At 35.1% G+C, this 18,616-nt stretch overlaps 1 protein-coding gene across 5 annotated transcripts in view; it reads left to right on the forward strand.

Moving 5' to 3' along the window:
* CHIC1 (cysteine rich hydrophobic domain 1) overlaps positions 1–18,369 on the forward strand; it is a 58,962-nt gene extending 40,593 nt beyond the window's left edge. The window contains exons 4-6 of one of the 5 annotated variants that reach the window (XM_032330520.1): positions 15,319–15,375; positions 15,622–15,681; positions 17,141–18,369. In XM_032330520.1, the coding sequence (XP_032186411.1) occupies positions 15,319–15,375; positions 15,622–15,681; positions 17,141–17,191 (168 nt within the window). In that variant the 3' untranslated portion in view covers positions 17,192–18,369. Of the gene's footprint in view, positions 1–15,318; positions 15,376–15,621; positions 16,571–17,140 lie in introns of those variants that run through there. The other 4 variants (XM_032330521.1, XM_032330523.1, XM_032330522.1 and 1 more) reach the window with 4 other exon arrangements.
* Positions 18,370–18,616: the final 247 nt, after the last annotated feature.

Below are 18,616 nucleotides of genomic sequence, written 5' to 3' on the forward strand. Positions count from 1 at the left end.
GCACCACACCCTGTGCTCCATGCAATAGGTGCCCTCCTTAACACGTACCTTTAAACACACTAGTTTAAATTAATATCACCTTAGTTTTGATAATACACAAACTCTGCTCCTGTACATATGCATACCTCCTCCCATTATATGTTATCACAATTATATCTTTATATATTTATATCTATTAACATAGATTTATCATTTTACTTTATGCATTTTTAAATCACATAGGTAGAAAAGAGGAGTTCTAAAACAAAAACAGAACAATACTGCCTTTTATTTATTGAGTTACTTTTACTGGCATTATGTCCTCCTATGACTTATTTTCTAATGTTCTTTTTATTTCAGGCTGAAGGACTCTCTTTAACATTTCTTACAGATAATTCTCATAGGAATGAACTCCCTCAGTGCTTATTCATTTGGGAATGTCTTAATTTCTCCCTTTTTTTGAAGGATAGTTTTGCCATATCTAGAATTCTCGGATGACAGTCTTTCTTTTAACGCTTGAAATACGCCATTCCACTGCTTCTGAACCTCATGGTTTCTGATGTGAAACTTAGTGAGGACCCCTTGAATATAACAGTCACTCTTCCTTTGCTGCTTTCAAGATTTCTCTCCTTGTTTTTGGCTTTCAAGTTTGATTATAGTTTCTCTCAGGATGTATCTCTGAGTTTATCGTAGTCGGAATTCTTTGAGCTTCTTAGAATTTTCCTTTTTCTTTCTTTAAAAAAAGATTTATTTATTTATTTTTTTACTTACTTACTTATGAGAGAGGTGGAGAAAGCATGAGCAGGAGGAGGGGCAGAGGAAGAAGGACAAGCAGATTCTGAGCTGAGCCTATGGGCTCAGTCCCAGGACCTCGCAGTCATGACAGGGCTCAATCCAAGGACCTTGCAATCATGACCTGAGCCAGAAGTCAGATGCTTAACCTACTGAGCCACCCAGGTGCCCCAGAATTTTCTTTTTTCTATATGTGGACTCAATATCTTGTGTCCCTTGATTTCAGCCTGAAGAGTTTCCCATAGTATTTTTTGTACAGTAGGTCTGCAGGCAACAGATGCTGTCAGTTTTTATCTATGAATGTCCTCATTTTGTCTCTACTCTTTGATATATAAAATTAATTAACATCCTATTTTTTATCAATTTTAGGTTTATGGGGAAAAAATGAGAAAAAGGTATAATTTCCATATATCCTCCTCACCCAACTCCCAATTTCCTCTATTATTAACGTCTTGTACTTTTGAAGTACAACTGTTAAAACTGATGAGGTCAATATTGACACATCATTATTAACTAAAGTCCTTGATTTACATCAGAATTCACTCTTTATGTTGTACATTCTGTGGATTTTGATGTGTATAATGACATGTATTCATTATTACAGTATTATGGAATAATAATTTCACCCCTTGAAAAATCCAGCATGCTACACCTCTTCATTTCTCCCTCCCACCCCAAAATTCCAAGCAGTCACTGAACTTTTAACTGTCTCCATAATTTTGCCTTTTCCAGAATATCATAGTTTAAATCATACAAGATATAGTCTCTTCAGATTGTCTTCTTTCAATTACCATATGCATTTAAGGTTTCTCCATGTCTTTTTGTGGCTTGATAGGTCCTTTATTTTTGCTGAATAATATTCTTTTTGAAAGGTTTATTTATTTGTTTGAGAGAGAGAAGGCGGCATGAGTGTGGGGAGGGGCAGAGAGAGAGAATCCTCAAGCAAACTCCTTGCTGAGTGCAGAGCCCAACACAGGGTTTGATCCCAGGACCCTGAGATCATGACCTGAATCAAAATCAAAAGTTGGCCACTTAACTAACTGAGCCACCCAGGTGCCCCTACTGAATAATAGTCTCCTACTGAATAATAGTCTGTTGTTTGGATGTACTACAGTTGTTTACCCACCCACCTAATGAAGGATGTCTTCATTGCATTCAAGATTTGGCAGTTGTGTATTAGGCTGCTACAAATACTCAGCAAATTTCAAGTAATTTGGGTAAGAAAACAAGGAGTATAATTTCTGCATCATATGGTAAGATTATATTTAGTTTTGTAAGAAACTGCCAAGTCCTCTTCCAAAGTGGCTATACTATTTTACATCCCCACTAACAATACATAAGACTTTATCTTGCGAGATGCCTGGGTGGTTCAGCCAGTTAAGTGCCTGCCTTTGGCTCAGGTCATGATCCTGGAGTCTCCAGATGGAGCCTCATGTCCAGCTTCCCGGCTCAGCAGGGAGTTTGATTCTCTCTCTGCCCTTCACCCTGCTTGTGCGGGCGTGCTCTCTCTCTCTCATTCTCTCCCTCCCTCTCACTCTCACTCTCTGTCTCTCAAATAAATAAGTACAATCTTTAAAAAAAAAAAAAAAAGACTTTCTGTTGCTCCATGTACTTGTCAACATTTGGTGTTGACAGCATTTTGGATTTTGAACCTTCTAAGATGTACATAGTGGTATCTCACTGTTTTTTTAATTTGCAATTCCCTAAAGTTATATGATATTGAGCATCTTTCTATGTACTGATAGTCATCTATATACCTTCTTTGAGATTTTTCTGCTCAGACATATCTTAATTGGGTTTCTGGTTTATTATTGTGAAATTTTAAACACTTTTTATATATTTTGGATGCAAGTCTTCTATCAGGTATTTGTGTTCAAAATATTTTCTTCCAGCCTTTGTCTTGTCTTTTCATTATTTTAACAGCATCTCTTACAGAATAGAGTTTTTAATTTTGATAAAGTCCAGCTTATCAACTTTTTTCTTTTATTCCTCATGCTTTGGGTTCTATCTAAGAATTCATTGCCAAACCAAAAGTCACTTATTGTGGTATATACATTCTTGTATTTGTTTGCTAATGTCTTATTCAGGATTTTTACATCTATATTCATGAGAAATATTGATCTGTACTTTTCCTTTCATATAATATCTTTGTCTAGTTTTGGCACTCAGGTAGTACTGGCCTTCTAAAATGAGTTAAGAAGTATTCCCTCTGCTTCTGTTTGTGGAAGAGATTGTAAAGAATTGGTAAAATTTCTCCCTTATATATTTAGTAGAATTCACTCATGAATCCACCTGGCCATGGGAGTTTCTATTTGGGAAGGTTATTAATTGTTGATTCAGTTTCTTTAATAAATATAGGCCTATTCAAATTGTCTGTTTCTCCTTGTGTGAGTTTTAGTAGATTGTATCTTTCCAGTAATTGGTCCATTTCATTTTGCTTAACAAATTCATGGGCATGGGGTTATTAATAATATTCCTTTATTACCCTTTTAATATTCATGGCATCATTAATGATAACCCATTTTATTTCTGATATTAGTAACTTTTGTTTTTTTTCCCTTACTCAACATGGCTAAAAATTGACTCTTTTTACTAGTCTTTCAAAGAATCAGTTTTTAATTTTGTTGATTTTCCCTATTGAAATCCTATTATAATTTCACTGATTCCTGCTCTAATTTGTGTTACTTCTTTCTTTTTAGTTTGGATTTAATTTGTTCTTTTTCTAAAGTGCAAACTTACATGATTGATTTTAGGTCTTCTTTTCTACTCTATACATTTGATGCTGCAAATTTCTAAGCACAGCTTTCACTGAATCCCACAAATTTCAATTAGTTGTGTTTTCATTTTTATTTAGTTTTATATATTTTTAAGTTTCTCCTGAGATCCTTCTTGACTATATTATTTAGAAATATGCTGTTTAGCCACTCTGGAAAACTGTATGGTGATTCCTCAAGAAGTTAAAAATAGAGCTACCCTATGACCTAGCAATTGCACCACTAGGTATTTACCCCAAAGATACAAATGCAATGATCCAAAGGGACACATGGACCCCAATGTTTATAACAGCAGTGTCCATGATAGCCAAGCTGTGGAGGGAGCCAGATGTCCATTGGAATCTAGATGAATGGAAAAAGATATGGTATAGGTATACAATGGAATATTACTCAGCCATCAAAAAGGTTGAAATCTTACCATTTATATCAATGTGGATGGAACTGGAGGCTATCATCTGAGTGAAATAAGTTAATCAGAGAAAGATAATTATCATGTGCTTCCACTCATATGTGGAATTTAAGGAATAGTGCAAAAGATCATAGGGGAAAGTCAGGAAAACTGAATGGGAAGAAATCAGAGAGGGAGACAAACCATGAGAGATTCTTAACTATAGGAGACAAACCAAAGGTTGCTGTGGGGGGAGATGGGGGAAGGATAGGGTAACTGGGTGATAGGCATTAAGGATGGCATGTGATGTGATGAGCACTAGGTGTTAAATGCGACTGATGTATTACTGAACTCTATATCTGAAACTAATGATGTACTTTATGTTGGCTAATTGAATTTAAATTTTTTTTAATATTTCTAGCCAAAGAGATTGTTATTGAAATGGCCAATTGGTGCTCATAGGTGTTTTTTTTTTTAAGATTTTATTTACTTATTTGAGAGAGAGAGGGAGCATGAGAGGGGAGGTCAGAGGGAGAAGCAGACTCTGCATGGAGCTGGGAGCCCGATATGGGACTCAATCCCAGGACTCCAAGATCATGACCTGAGCCAAAGGCAGTCTCTTAACCAACGGAGCCACCCAGGCGCCCCAAATTTAATTTTTTTTTTAAAGATTTTATTTACTTATCTGACAGACAGAGATCACAAGCAGGCAGAGAGGCAGGCAGAGAGAGAGGAGAAAGCAGGCTCCCCGCCGAGCAGAGAGCCCGATGTGGGGCTCGATCCCAGGACTCTGGGACCATGACCCGAGCCGAAGGCAGAGGCCCTAACCCACTGAGCCACCCAGGCACCCCCGAATTTAAATTTTTTAAAAAAGAAATGTGCTATTTAGGAACACCTGGGTGTCTCAGTTGGTTAAGCATCTGACTCTTGATTTCAGCTCAGGCTATGATCTTGGGGTTGTGAGATCAAGACCTGCATCCAGCTCTGTGCTGAGTATGGAGACTGCTTGGGATTTTCTCTCCCTCTGCTCCTCCCCCACCCTAAAAGAAAGGAAATGTGCTGTTTAATCTCTTAAATGTTTGGGAATTTTCCAGCTACCTTTCTTTTTTTTTTTTTAAGATTTTATTTATTTATTTGACAGGGAGATCACAAGTAGGCAAAGAGGCAGGCAGAGAGAGAGGAGGAAGCAGGTTCCCTGCTCAGCAGAGAGCCTGATGTGGGGCTCAATCCCAAGACCCTGAGATCATGACCTGAGCCAAAGGCAGAGGCTTAACCCACTGAGCCACCCAGGCACCACCCCCTCCCCAGCTACCTTTCTGTTGTTGATTTCTAGTTTAATTCCACTGTTGTCTGAGGGTATGCATTGCATGATTTCTGCTTTTCGAAATATGTTAAGTTGTGTTTTAGGACCCAGAATGTGATCTATCTTGATGAATATTCCATGTCAGTCTGAGAATAATATGTAGTTTGCTATTGTTTGATAAAGTAGTCTGTAGATGTTAATTATATCCAGCTGATCAGTGGTGCTATTGAGTTTTTTTATGTCTTTACTGACTTTCTGCCTGATTGATCTATTCATTACTGGTAAAGGGCTGTTGTAGTCTCCAGCTATAAGAGTGGTTTCCTCAGGGCACCTGGATGGCTCAGTCACTAAGCATGTGCCTTCGGCTCAGGTCATGATCCAAGGGTCCTGGGATGGAGCCCCGTCAGGCTCCCAGCTCAGCAGGAAGCCTGCTTCTCCCTCTCCCACCCACCCTGCTTGTGTTCCCTCTCTCGCTGTCTCTCTGTCAAATAAATAAATAAAATCTTTTTAAAAAGAGTGGATTCCTCTATTTCTCCTTGCAGTTCTGTCAGTTTTTGCCTCACATAGTTTGATGCTTTTTTGATATGCCCATGACATATCAAGAACTGACCTTTTTATCATTGTATTTGATAATTTTCCCCACTCTGAAATCTGCTTTGTCTGAAATTACTGAAGTAACTCCAGCTTTCCTTTGATTAGTGTTACTGTGATATATCTTTGTCCATCACTTCACTTTTAGTCGTATATGATTTTACATTTAAATTAAAAGTGGGTTTCTCATAGACAATACGTAGTTGAATCTTTTTTTTTGATCTGCTAACAATCTTTAATCCGTGCATTTAGACCATTGATGTTTACAGTGATTATTGATATAGTTGGATTAAGATTTACCATGTTCATTAATGTTTTCTATTCATTGCTCTTGTTCTTTGTTCCTGTTTTTGCTTTTGTCTCCTAGACTTTTTCTGTCTTATCTGATTTTAACTGAGTATTTTTTATGTCTTTTTTTAATCTTCCCTTAAAATATCAATAATCCTACTTTTTAATCTTTTTTTGAGGGGTGGCCAACTAAAGTTTGTAGTATACATTTATATATACACACACATATGTATGTGTATATGTACATATATATGTGTGTGTATATGTATATACACACACATATATGTATATATGTATATACATGTGTATATACACGCGTATGTGTGTATATATTTATATACATATATGTGTACATATACACATACATATGTGTGTGTATATGTATACAACAATCTTGTATACACATATATATGTATACACACATATATATGTACATATACACATACATATGTGTGTGTGTATGTATATATATGTATAACCAATTCAAGACCACTTTCAAATAACACAATACCACTTCCCAGATAGTGGAAGTACCTTATTTACAGAGTATTTCTAATTCTCCTTCCCATCCCTTATAACATTGCTGCCATTTGTTTTACTTATCCATAAGCTAACATCATTGAATATGTTGTTATTATTTTGAGCAAATTATTACCTGCCAGATCAATTAAGAATAAGAGAAATGCCCCAATTTAACCCTCAAGTTGAGAAGCATGAAAACTTTTACTTAAAAAAAAAAAAAAAAGAATAAAAGAAATAAGCTATTTTACCTTCATTTTTTTCTTCTCTAAACCTTCTTAAAGATCTAAGTATCTTAAATATAGCATTTTCCTTCTCTCTGAAGAACTTTTAACATTTCTTGCAAGACAGCTCTATTGTTGACATGTCCCCTCAACTTTTTGTCTGAAAGCCTATATTTATTTACTGGGTGTAGAATTCTCGGTTGGGGGTTCATTCCACTCTCTTCTTGTCTCACCTGAGATCTAAAGAGATGTCTGATATAACTCTTATTTTGTTCCTTTATATGTAAGGCATTTTTCCCTCTGGCTTTGTTCAGGATTTTTCCTTGATTTTTCTGCAGTTTATTTATTTTTTTAAAGACTTTATTTATTTATTTATTTGACAGAGAGTAAGAGAGGGAACACAAGCAGGGGGAGTGGGAGTGGGAGAGGCAGAAGCAGGCTTCCCACAGAGCCCGAAGCCCAATGCAAGGCTCTATGCCAGGACCCTGGGATCTTGACCTGAGCCAAAGGCAGATGCCCAGTAGCTGAGCCACCTAGGTGCACCTACTTTCTGCAGTTTAAATATGAGATTACTAGGTATAGATTTTTGAGTATCTAGCTTTGTACTTTCTGAGCTTCCTCAAACTATGGTTTGATGCCTTTCATTAATTTGGGGGAAATTATCTTTTCACTATCACTTTAAATACTTCCTCTTCCTTTCTTCCTTCCTGTTCTTTTCCCTCTTTTACCTTCTGGCATTTCTATTATATGTCTATTCCTCCTTTTATAATTGACCACTGGTTCTGGAATGTTCTACTTTTTTTTTTCCTTTTATTTAGTTTTGAAAGTTACTATTGTTATATCTTCAATCTTCACTGATACTTACCTCAACCATGCCCAGTCTATTGATGAGCCCATCAAAGGTGTTCTTTATTTCTGTTATTGTATTTTGGCTTTCTGCCATTTCCTTTTGAATTTTTCTTAAAGTTGCCATTTCTTTGCTGACATTATATCTGTCCAATTCTCTGCTAACATCATCCATATCTGTTCTTTCATGTTGTCCACTTTTTGCATTACATGTGACATATTAGTCTTGGTTGATTGATATTCCCAGTCTGATAATTTCAACATCTCTGCCATTTCTGTGTCTGGTTCTAATGCTTGTGGTGTCTTTTAGTATGACTTCTACTTTTTTTGCCGTTTTTTTTTATTGTGTTTACTTTTTGTGTGAAAGCCACACATATGTACTAGGTAAAAGAAACTGAGGTAAACAGGTCTTTAAATAAGATTTTATGTTATCAGGCATTTGGCTGTATTTACTGTTGTCAATGTTGGATACTAAACTTTCCCCAGTGTCCTTGGTTTTGTCTGGCCTGTTTTCTTTAGATCTCCCTAGATACTTCTTTTTTTGTTCTTTAATTTAACAATTTATTTAAAAAATTCTCTAGTGTAAAGGACTCTAAGTAAATTATCTTCACTTTCTGCCTGTTTTTTTTTTGTTTTTGAAGTACAGTTGACATACAACATTATATTAGTTTCAAGTGTACAGCATAGTGATTCAACAATTCTCTACATTACACAATGCTTATTACCACAATAAGTATAGTTACCATCTGTCATACAAGTTATTAAGTGTTATTGACTGTATTCCTTATGCTGTACTTTTCATCCATCTGACTTATTTATTTTAAATATTGTCTGAGATGCACAGTTCTTTCATTGTATTCCCATATTATAAGAAACTTTACTGACATAGTGGTAAGGTGTTGGAAGACTTGGAAGTACTCTGTAGTACTATGATTTGGCCTGTTTTTTAGTGACCCTGTGCCCCTGAGCTGTGCCCTTCACAAGTGCTTCCCAGTTTTTTGTTTTCCCCTTTAGGTGAGAAGGTGAGACAGGAAGGCTGGAGGGTGCTGGAGTTCTGTCTTTGCCTTCCCCAAGGTTGGTCAGGCTCTGGTACAATAGCTTCTCTTAAGAACAGTCTTTAAGAACAGAATGTTTTGGGCATTTTTTTTAAAGGTTTACTTATTTATTTGTCAGAGAGAGAGAGCGAGAGAGCACAAGCAGGAGGAGCGGCAGGCGGAGGGAGAAACAAGGCTCCCCACTGAGCATGGAGCCTGATGCAGGACTCGATCCCAGGACCCTGGGATCATGACCTGAGCTGAAGGGCAGACACTTAACTCTGAACCACCCAGGCGTCCCTTCTCGGAGTATTTAAAAGTGGCTGTTCTTTCCCTTTTCCTACTAGAAGGATGAAGGAATTTTTCTCCAATCACTGTGAGAACCTGATAAGGCTTTTGGTAATAAAACTTAAAGTGTGGGAATCTTCCCCAAGACTGGGCCTCTTTGGAATTTTTAACTCTCAAACTTGTCCCCACTGAGCTTCCAGCTTCCAGCAATTCGTCAAGTTCAGGTCCTGCTATCCTACTCCTGGTTCCCACAGAGTTTTCCTCTCCTGTGTTTCTACCCTGGTAATTGTGCTTATTTGTATCCATCTGTGTATCTCTCCAGTCTTTACAACCTCTCTTCTCTGATGAATCTAAGGGGAGTTGGTTTTCAGGTGGTTCAGGATTTTGTTTTGTTTTGTTCCTTCTTGATATGTGGGCAGGAGAGATAACTTCCAAGCCTTTACATGCCTAAATGGATTACCTTCATTTTCTAAAGTTGACAGTCTTTTTTTTTTTCATCACTTTCAGCCTGTTACAGACTGTCTTGTGCCCTACATTGTTTCTAATCAGAAGTCGTCAAGGTTCATCCATGTCATAGCATGTTTTAGAACTTAATTCCTTTATATGGCTGAATAACAGTCCATTCTATTTATATTCCACATCGTTTATCCACTCATCAGTTGATGGACACCTGAATTCTCACCACCTTTTTGTCTTTTGTGAATAATACTGCATTTAACATTGCTGCATAAATATCTGTTCCCGTCCATACTTTCAGTTCTTTTGGGAAGTATACCTAGGAATAGAATATGTAAACATATGGTAATTGCTTAGCTTTTTGAGAAAAAGACTTTCCATTGGAGCTGTACCATTTTACATTCCCATGAGTAATGCATAAAGATTCCAATTTCTGCAAATCCTCACCAACATTAGCTATTTTCCTTCTTATTGATAATAGCCACTCTAATAGGTGTGAAGTGGTATCTTGATTTTGCTTTGCATTTCTCTAATGACTTGTGTTAAGCCTTTTTCCATGTACTCTTGGCCATTTCTAATAATAGATAATTTGTTCATTTTGCAACTAATTTGTTTATTTGTTGTTGAGTTGGGGGAGTTTTTATGTATTCTGATTATTTGCAAATATTTTCTTCCATTCTGTAGATAATTGTTTCACTCTCTTGATAGTGTCATTTGATGCATAAAAGATCTTAATTTTTATGAAGTCCAGTTAATATTTTCCCCTTTTTTTGCCTATGCTTTCAGTGTCAGGGGCCAAGAAATTGCAAAATCCAGTGTTATAAAGATTGTCTCCAATGTTTTCTTCACAGACTTTTATAGTTTTCACTCTTCTGTTTGGTTCTTTGATCCATTTTGAGTTAATTTTTGTATGTGGTGTAAGTTTAGGGTCCAATTTGATACTTTTGCATGTGGATATACAGTTTTCCTTGTAGCATTTATTGGAGACTATTCTTTTCCCCCATTAAATGGTTGGCACTCTTGTTGAAAAACAGTTGACCATATACATTCAAAGGTTTATTTCTGGGTTCTATTCTATTCCATTGGTCTATATATCTGTCTTTATTCCAATACCATTTTTTTTTTTTGGTTACCATTGCTTTGTACTAAGTTATGAAATCCAGAGATATGAGTCCTTCATATTCTTCATTTTCAAGCTTGCTGCCTAATAGTGGTCTCTTAATTCCATATGAATTTTAGGATTTTTTCTATTTCTATAAAAATGTCACTGGGATTCTGATAAGGATTGCATTGAATCTATAGATCATTTTGGATAATATTGTCATCTTAGCAATATTAAGTCTTCTAATCCATGAACGCAGGATGTCTTTACATTTATTTAGGCCTTTAAATTCTTTTAGCAATGTTTTATAATTTTCTGTTTGCACATCTTTACCTCTTTGCTTAAGTTTATTATTAAGTATTTTATTCTTTTTGGTTCTACTGCAAATGTAATTATTTTCTTAATTTCTTTTTTGAATTATTTACTATTATTATATAGAAATGGAACTGAATTTTGGGGGCAACTGGATTGCCCAGAGTATTTCTACCCTAGGAAGCTGAGAGGATGGGAAATGCAACTCAGTTGTCAAGCCAAATATATCAGCTTTCCCACAATACAGATATGTGACAGAAAGGGGGACTGCACTTTTCACCAACTATTTTGCCTATTTTGTAGAAGTAAGCATTAGAGAAGTAGAAGCTGCCCTTACCCAGGAAAGCAGTTCTACTCCAGGGAGCTGGAAGCTATGGGGAACCACCTGCCACACAGCTCCCAAGCTTGTTAAAATAGTTCTTCCACAATGTAGAGCAATGGAGATATGGGTGTATTACCTAGCTTTATTACCAAGGCTTCCCAATATTCTTAGCTATTGTCCATAACTTTATTGAATAAATACTTGTCAGTCTGTTATAATCCCTTTGATCAATCTCTGGAACATTTGCTTGAGTATCCTTGCTAATACTTGATCAAAGTAATAGTTATCTCTACAAGGAAGAAATTTCCCTTAGGTCCTCACATGGCTATTCTGGAAGGGCTCTCACTTTCTCAATGGTATCTTTGACACACAAAAATTTTTAATTTTGACTAGGTCATATTTATCGTTTTTAAGTTTTTCTTGCTTGTACTTTTTGCTTCATATCTAAAGGTGCTTTGCCTAACTCAAGATCACAAAGATTTACTCCTGTGTTTTCTTATAGTTGTTTTAAAATTTTACCTCTTATGGTTAGGTCTTTGATCCGTTTTGAGTTAATTTTCATGCATGCTGTGAGATAGGTATCTGAGTTCATAATTTTTCTTTTGGATATACAATTGTCCCAGCACCATTGTTGTGAATGTTATTCCATGAGTCTTCTGATTCATGAACATAGGATATCTCTCCATTTATTTACCTCTTTAATGTATTTTAGCGATTTTTTTAGTTTTCAGTTTACAAGTCTTATACTTCATTCGTTAAATGTATTTCTAAATATTTTTTCAATTCTATTGTAAATGGTCCGTTACTCTCATTTTCAGATTGTTCATTACTAGTGTATACAAATACAATTGATTTTTTTACAGGTTGAGCCTCGTGTTATTTTTCTATCTAGTGTAACAAATTTAATGGTCTAAAACAGTTTTCATATTAAGATCTCACAAGGCCAAAGTTAAGGTGATGGCAGGGCTGTCTGTATTCCTTTCTAGAGATTCTGGGAAAGAATTTGCTTCTAAACTCCCTCAGATTTTTGCATAAACCATGTTCTTATACTTTCCGTGTGGCCTCTCTTGTTATGCCCCAATAATGGGTCCGTGATTAAAGGAGCGAGACTGATATAAAGCGAAGGTCAAGCAAAGCTTTATTTTGCTCCAAGCATCAAGAATCTAACCAAACGTTTGGGGATGCACCTCTTATAAGAAAGGGCGACCCCTCCCTGCTTTCCAGACTAACTTTTATAGAGCAAAGGCCTTTTATAGAGCAAAAGCCTCTCAAGTGGCTAATTGAATTACAGTTCACCCCACAGTAGCCATAGGAACTAGCCCATCACCTTGGTAGCTAGGAGACAGTATGCGCCCCCACTGATTGGGTGTCTCCACCTGCCCTGACCCACCCTTGTATTCGAGCTTTGTTACCTGAGGCTGGTTTCCGGGACTTGTTTTTAAGTAGGTCTCTCTGGGGGAAGAGGAGCAGGGACAATTTAAGGGTTAAACAACAAAGTTATTGTTTAACTTCAATGGAAGCCTCTGGCTAAAATAAAAATATAAGATAGGTCCTTACATCTCTGTCTTAAATCTAGCAGTGGTGGTTTGAGTTCTTCTCTTGCTTCAGATCCCTCTGTCCTTTCATCTGCCAGAAAAAGTTCTCTACTTTTAAGGGCCCTTGAGATCACATTGGGTCCACCAAAGTAATCTAAAATAATCTCCCTCTATTTTAAAGCCATATAATTAGTACCTTGCGTTACATCTGCAACACCCCTTTTGCAACATAATGTAACGTATTCACAGGTGTAACTCCAGGAGGTGAAGATCTTGGGAGCCAGAATTCTACCTACCAAAATCTTGTTTCCTGCAAACTTGGTGACTTATTCTAGTAATGTTTTAATGGATTTGTAACCTAATAACTAAAGTGAGTTCACTCCTTGGGAAATTACAGTTAGAGACTATATCAAGTGGATTGTCACACAAAACTTTACTTCAACAAATAAGAAAATCATGGGGAATAACTTCCAAAGCCATGACTTCTGAGTAGGGGTAAATGGATTTCTTTTATTTAGGGACAGGATGAATATTCAGAAAAGGGGGGAGGGAGTTGTCATTGCATGTAGAGGTATAATGTCATATACACATATATAGGAAATATGCCTGTAACACATTGTATGTTATGCTGATGAGGTTTGTATTCCTCCTTGAACAGATATTATGAGATTGAAGCTACTGTGGAGTAGTCAAGGTACTAATTATTTGGCTTTAAAATAGAGGGAGATTATTTTATTATACTCCATGGTCCATCTCCACAGGTGTGAGTCCGTAGTCAAGCTCAAACTGGTTTAAGCCTGCCTGAGCTCTTCCTGTTTGCCTCTAAAAGGTTAAGGTTTAGCATTCTTGTGAAGAAGGGATAGTCAGTGAGGGTCTTGCTAGTGACAGTTTTAACTTCATTAACCCTATGGAGCATGGTTTCAGATTCCTTAGTGTTTTCTCTATGCAAGGTCATGTCTGCAAATGAAGACAGTTTCACTTTTTCATTTCCAATCTGGATGCCTTTTAGTTCTTATTTTTGTCTAATTGCCCTCCCTATTCTTTCTAGTACACTTGAATAAATTTTCTCATACAGTTGGATAAAAGTAGGGGGAGGAGACATTCTTGTCTTTTTCCTGATCTTAAGAGGAAAACAGCCTCTCTTCATTAAGTATAGTAGCTGTAGTTTTTTTTCATAGATGCCCTTTATCAGGTTAAGGAAGTTCATATTTATTCCTAATTTTTAAGGATTTTTATAATGAATGGATATTGGATTTTGTTCAAAGCCTTTTTTATATCTGTTAAGATGATCATGTCATTTTTTTGTCCTTTATTCTATTAATATAATGTATTGCAGCAGTTTATTTTTGTGTTCCTCAGATAAATTCCACTTGGTTGATATAATCTTTTTCATATGTTGTTAGATTCAGTTTGCTAGTATTTTGTTGAGTTTGTGTTTATTGTCATGGTATTATTTCTTCTTTAACTGTTTGGTAGAACTCATCGTTGAAACCATCTGGGCCTGACTTTTTCTTTGGGAAAAGATTTATAATTACTAATTCAGTCTCTTTGTACCCATCTGATTTTGTTTAGAGATTCTATCAAGTACAGTAACCCCATGGTGCACTCCAGCTGGCATTGTTGTCATTCTGACCTAGTGAATGAACTGAATATAATTGCCATTGATTGTTAACTGACATAGTTCCACAAATGGAATAGTATCTAAGTTGGTGCTTTAGAAACCATTTCAGATATGGATTTGTAAATCATTCAATTTTGAGGAGTAGTATTAAATTTTAACCATGACTTCTTTATCAGAAACCTAATAAAACTCTTCCAAATAAGAGTTGAAAATGCCTAATAGACTTTAACTTAATTTTTTTGAAGGTTTTGCAAACTTCCTCCTCCCTACAACATATGTGCACTCCAATAGAGAAATTCAGTGTCTGTCCCCTTGTTTAGGACAGTGCTGCTTCTCATTTAGTTGTTCCTCTAAATAAAATTTTCTGATTAGCTGTTTTTAACATGTTCTTGTCAGTGGAAATTCTGATATATGTTGGCTTGCTTTTGTCAACTTGTAGTTCTGGAGTGACTACCATATGCCAGGCATTTGTGCTAGGAGCTCTTATAGGAAGACTTTCTGTGAGGACTCAGGGTTAACTTGGTATATTGCATGTATATTGAAAAAGTAACCCTATGAAAAGATATGTGAAAGTTAAGATTAGGTCCATTTAAGTGGACTACTAGCTGTATCAGTATTGATTTCATAGTAGTCCAGTAAATGGACTCACAACACAGAACAGTTTGTACATATTTTATTTTGAAAAGTAGATATTAAAACCCCATATATACGCATGGGTGTGTGAAGAGGGAGAGAAAGCGATCTTACAATAACAGTATAATAATTGCTCAAAATATTACTCCTCTTTTGGCAGTTTCTGTCAGTTACATTGCCTTTTTTCTGATTTCTCATGCAAAAACAAGAAGAGAAGATAATTGGATTTTACAAACAAGCAGAAAAATATACACATAGTTTACAAAGTTCTTCAGTTCATCTTGTAACAGAGTCTTAATTCTTCCTCTTAGACCAGAAGATCAATTCAGAAGTTATTAGAATGGGAAAATAACAGATTATATCACAAGGTAAGAAAGTTTAAGCAAATAAACTTACATATTTGCATTATTAAATTGATAAGATGAGAATTTTTCAGGCCACAAAAGAATGGATTAGAGAATATTCAATTTTAATATATATTCTTTACAAGTTATTTTAAATGCTATTTTATGTGTTTTATGCTTTTTCCTGGATGGTTCTCGGTGATTTATTCAAATGTTATAGGTAATAATTAATATAAATTGATATCGAAATTCTTAACTGTACTTTCTTAGCTTGCTTTGCACTGGAAGTTGACTAAAAGGAAATGCGAAACTAGCAATATGATGGAGTATGTAAGTATGCAGTTGTTTTTAGTTACTTTTTTTGGATTCCATTCTAAATGTTACATTTTACTGAGCTTATCACTTGTCAGTTCTTCTTTCTACATTTTTTTTCTCCTCAGCCTAAACTTCTGTCCATTGGAGCATAGAGGTTTCCTTCCATCTTCCTTATATTTGTAGCCAACATAAAATATCTTGAAAGCTAGTAATTACTTAGATCTGAGAAAAATGTCAGCTAGTATGCTGCAATGAAAACATTGCCCAACCATAATCTTCTCTTCACATAGGTGCAGAATATCACGTTTGATAATGAGCACAACTGCTGTTGAACAAAATATTTCTAAATGTGATCTTGACAAAACTTGCATAAAATAGGAATTGACTTCTGAATTCATGTTCCTGGCTTTTCCCAGCTAGCTGGAAATAAACCTCGCTGTGTGACTTGCATTATCGAGAGTGTTCTCTGTCTAGTTGAGGGGTGGGTGGTCAACTCCGTACCCTAACAGTCTTAGCTAGCACTTAATTTTCGATAAAGAAATGATAGGCTCTTATTTTTTTTTTACCAAAAGCTATGCAATCTTAATCACAAAACACAAATTTACCTATAACCAATGTGATAACTTCATCATAAAACATTCAAAAGAATATGAAACTCACCTAAACTTCACATTGCTGACATATATATATACATATATATATATATTATGTAAACATTCCATTTCCATATCATAAATAAGGATTATTGTGCCATTTTTCTCCATTTTGAATAGCTAGGGGGAAAAATGTGCAAATGACCACAAATCTAAAATGCACTATAGATAAAACCTTATATAAAGTATTATAAATTTACACATTAGATTTGTAAATAACATATATAGAGAGCATATATCTAAATATAAGTTAGCATATAAATTTATATAGTGTATAAATATTTTTGGTTTTTATTATTATATTTCCAGTCTTTAATTAAAATGTTTTAATCCATTTGGATGTTTCATTATATTTTCCAAACAACTTGTAAAAGATGGTAATAACCAATATCAGCTACTTTAACTGAAAAATATATAGATGTAATATAGATAAAGGTATTTTTTCTAATCTGTAAAACACAGTTTTAATCCCTTCTACTTTGTCAAAAAAAAAAAAAAGGTGGGCCAAAGGAAGTATAGATAGATGGAGATAATAATGTAAGACGGTTTGCTTTTCTGCACCTGAACAAATAATTACATGAATTAGGTCATAGAAACTGTTAGCTACAATAAGTAGTTATATTTACCAATTTGATTTAATTGCCAATCTAATGATAAGTTATAGTAAATTCTTTTTATAACTGTTTTATATATTTTGCTTACTTTATACTAGAGGATCAAAGTACATCCTGTGAAAAGTGATTATAGACTTTCTGGGTTATATATGTTCTAGCAAATGAAAATTATTTTGTCAATATATTCTGTTTGTTTTTATTTTACAGGTAATACTAATAGAATTCTTACCAAAATATCCCATATTCCGACCTGACTGAGGAATTTTATTCAGTCACTTCTGTGTTACTTGTCATTTCCTACCCTTAGTGCCTTGTAGATGATTTTGGAATGAAGATGGTCTCCTTTGCTGTGTTCAACTTATTCCTTATTTTTTCTTCTTCTTATTCTTTAGAATATTCTCCTTACTCTTTTATTTGTGTTGGTTTAAGAAGAAAATTTGCACATCTTTTTTTTGTTAATGAAGCTTGTGTTTTGCACTCTATATTTTTAAATAAATACACATACAGAGACGTATATGTATATATATAGTTGCCACTAAAGATAAATCATCAGTGCCGGTGTTTAAAAAACAAAAACAAAAATCTGTTCTGAGCATGCTGCCTTATAATTTTCATACTCACTGTTTCTAAATATGCATCATTTTTCTAGGCTACTTAATGCTCTGTAATCCCTTACTGGACATAAGTAAATAAGCTTTTGGTAGCTTTTAGAAATGGTTTTACTCTTACTTGCTTTTAAAGGACATGCAATTAATAGCACTGGTTTTGTCCTGCACTTTGCTAAATTATCACTTATGTTAGTGGATAAAATATTTAAACTCTTAAAAGACTTGTAAATATTGTCTCTTTGCATAACATAAAATGTGATATGCCATGGTTTACAGAACGTAATATTACTTACTGTATTGCCAACAAATCTACATAGATTTAAATATGAATGAAGTTCGCAAGCATCCTCTTGAATGTGTAGACTGTTAACATGCTGTTTTATGGCAGAGCCATAATGAGTTCGTTAAAAATTTCAGGTGTAGGGCAGGATTGCCCAAGTAATGAGTGGATTAAAATTGAAATCATTGTCTGAGATATTCTGCATTGCACCTGAAACCAAGAACCTTAGTTTTTCCATTTAATTCAGTAATTCCCATTTTGTCCTCCACTCCCACTCCCCAAAAAATTCGTTTGACATCCAACACATTTCACAGTTTCACTGTCCTTATATATTGCCTTTTATGTATCCTTTCCCTCACTTGAAAATACACACAATTACGATCTTTAAGGAGTGTTTTAAGATTTCACATTCTTGGGAAGTGTCTAGATCCTCATGTAAGCCACACGAATCCCTTTTTGAAGTTCTGATACTCTGCTTTGGGAAAGAGAGAGAGCTAATTGAAAAGCTGTACCTAAAGAATATATAGTGGCTGATTCATGATTGATAAAAATATTCTTTATTTTTTGAGGATCTTTTTTTAAACATTTGGATATTACTAATAAGGAAAGACAAGTACTTAGACAAAAGTATTTTAGTTTATAAATTCACCACACATGTAGCCTTTTCATTTACATATACCTATTTTTCTTTTCCTCTTCACAAGTAAGATGAATGATAATACCACACTTATTTTGAATTTTTAGCATAAGTATAAAGCTTTATGTTGTGTTATTTCAACTGCAAATGTATGCCTG

Source organism: Mustela erminea, chromosome X (assembly GCF_009829155.1).
Source record: "Mustela erminea isolate mMusErm1 chromosome X, mMusErm1.Pri, whole genome shotgun sequence".
Classification (NCBI taxonomy): domain Eukaryota; kingdom Metazoa; phylum Chordata; class Mammalia; order Carnivora; family Mustelidae; genus Mustela; species Mustela erminea.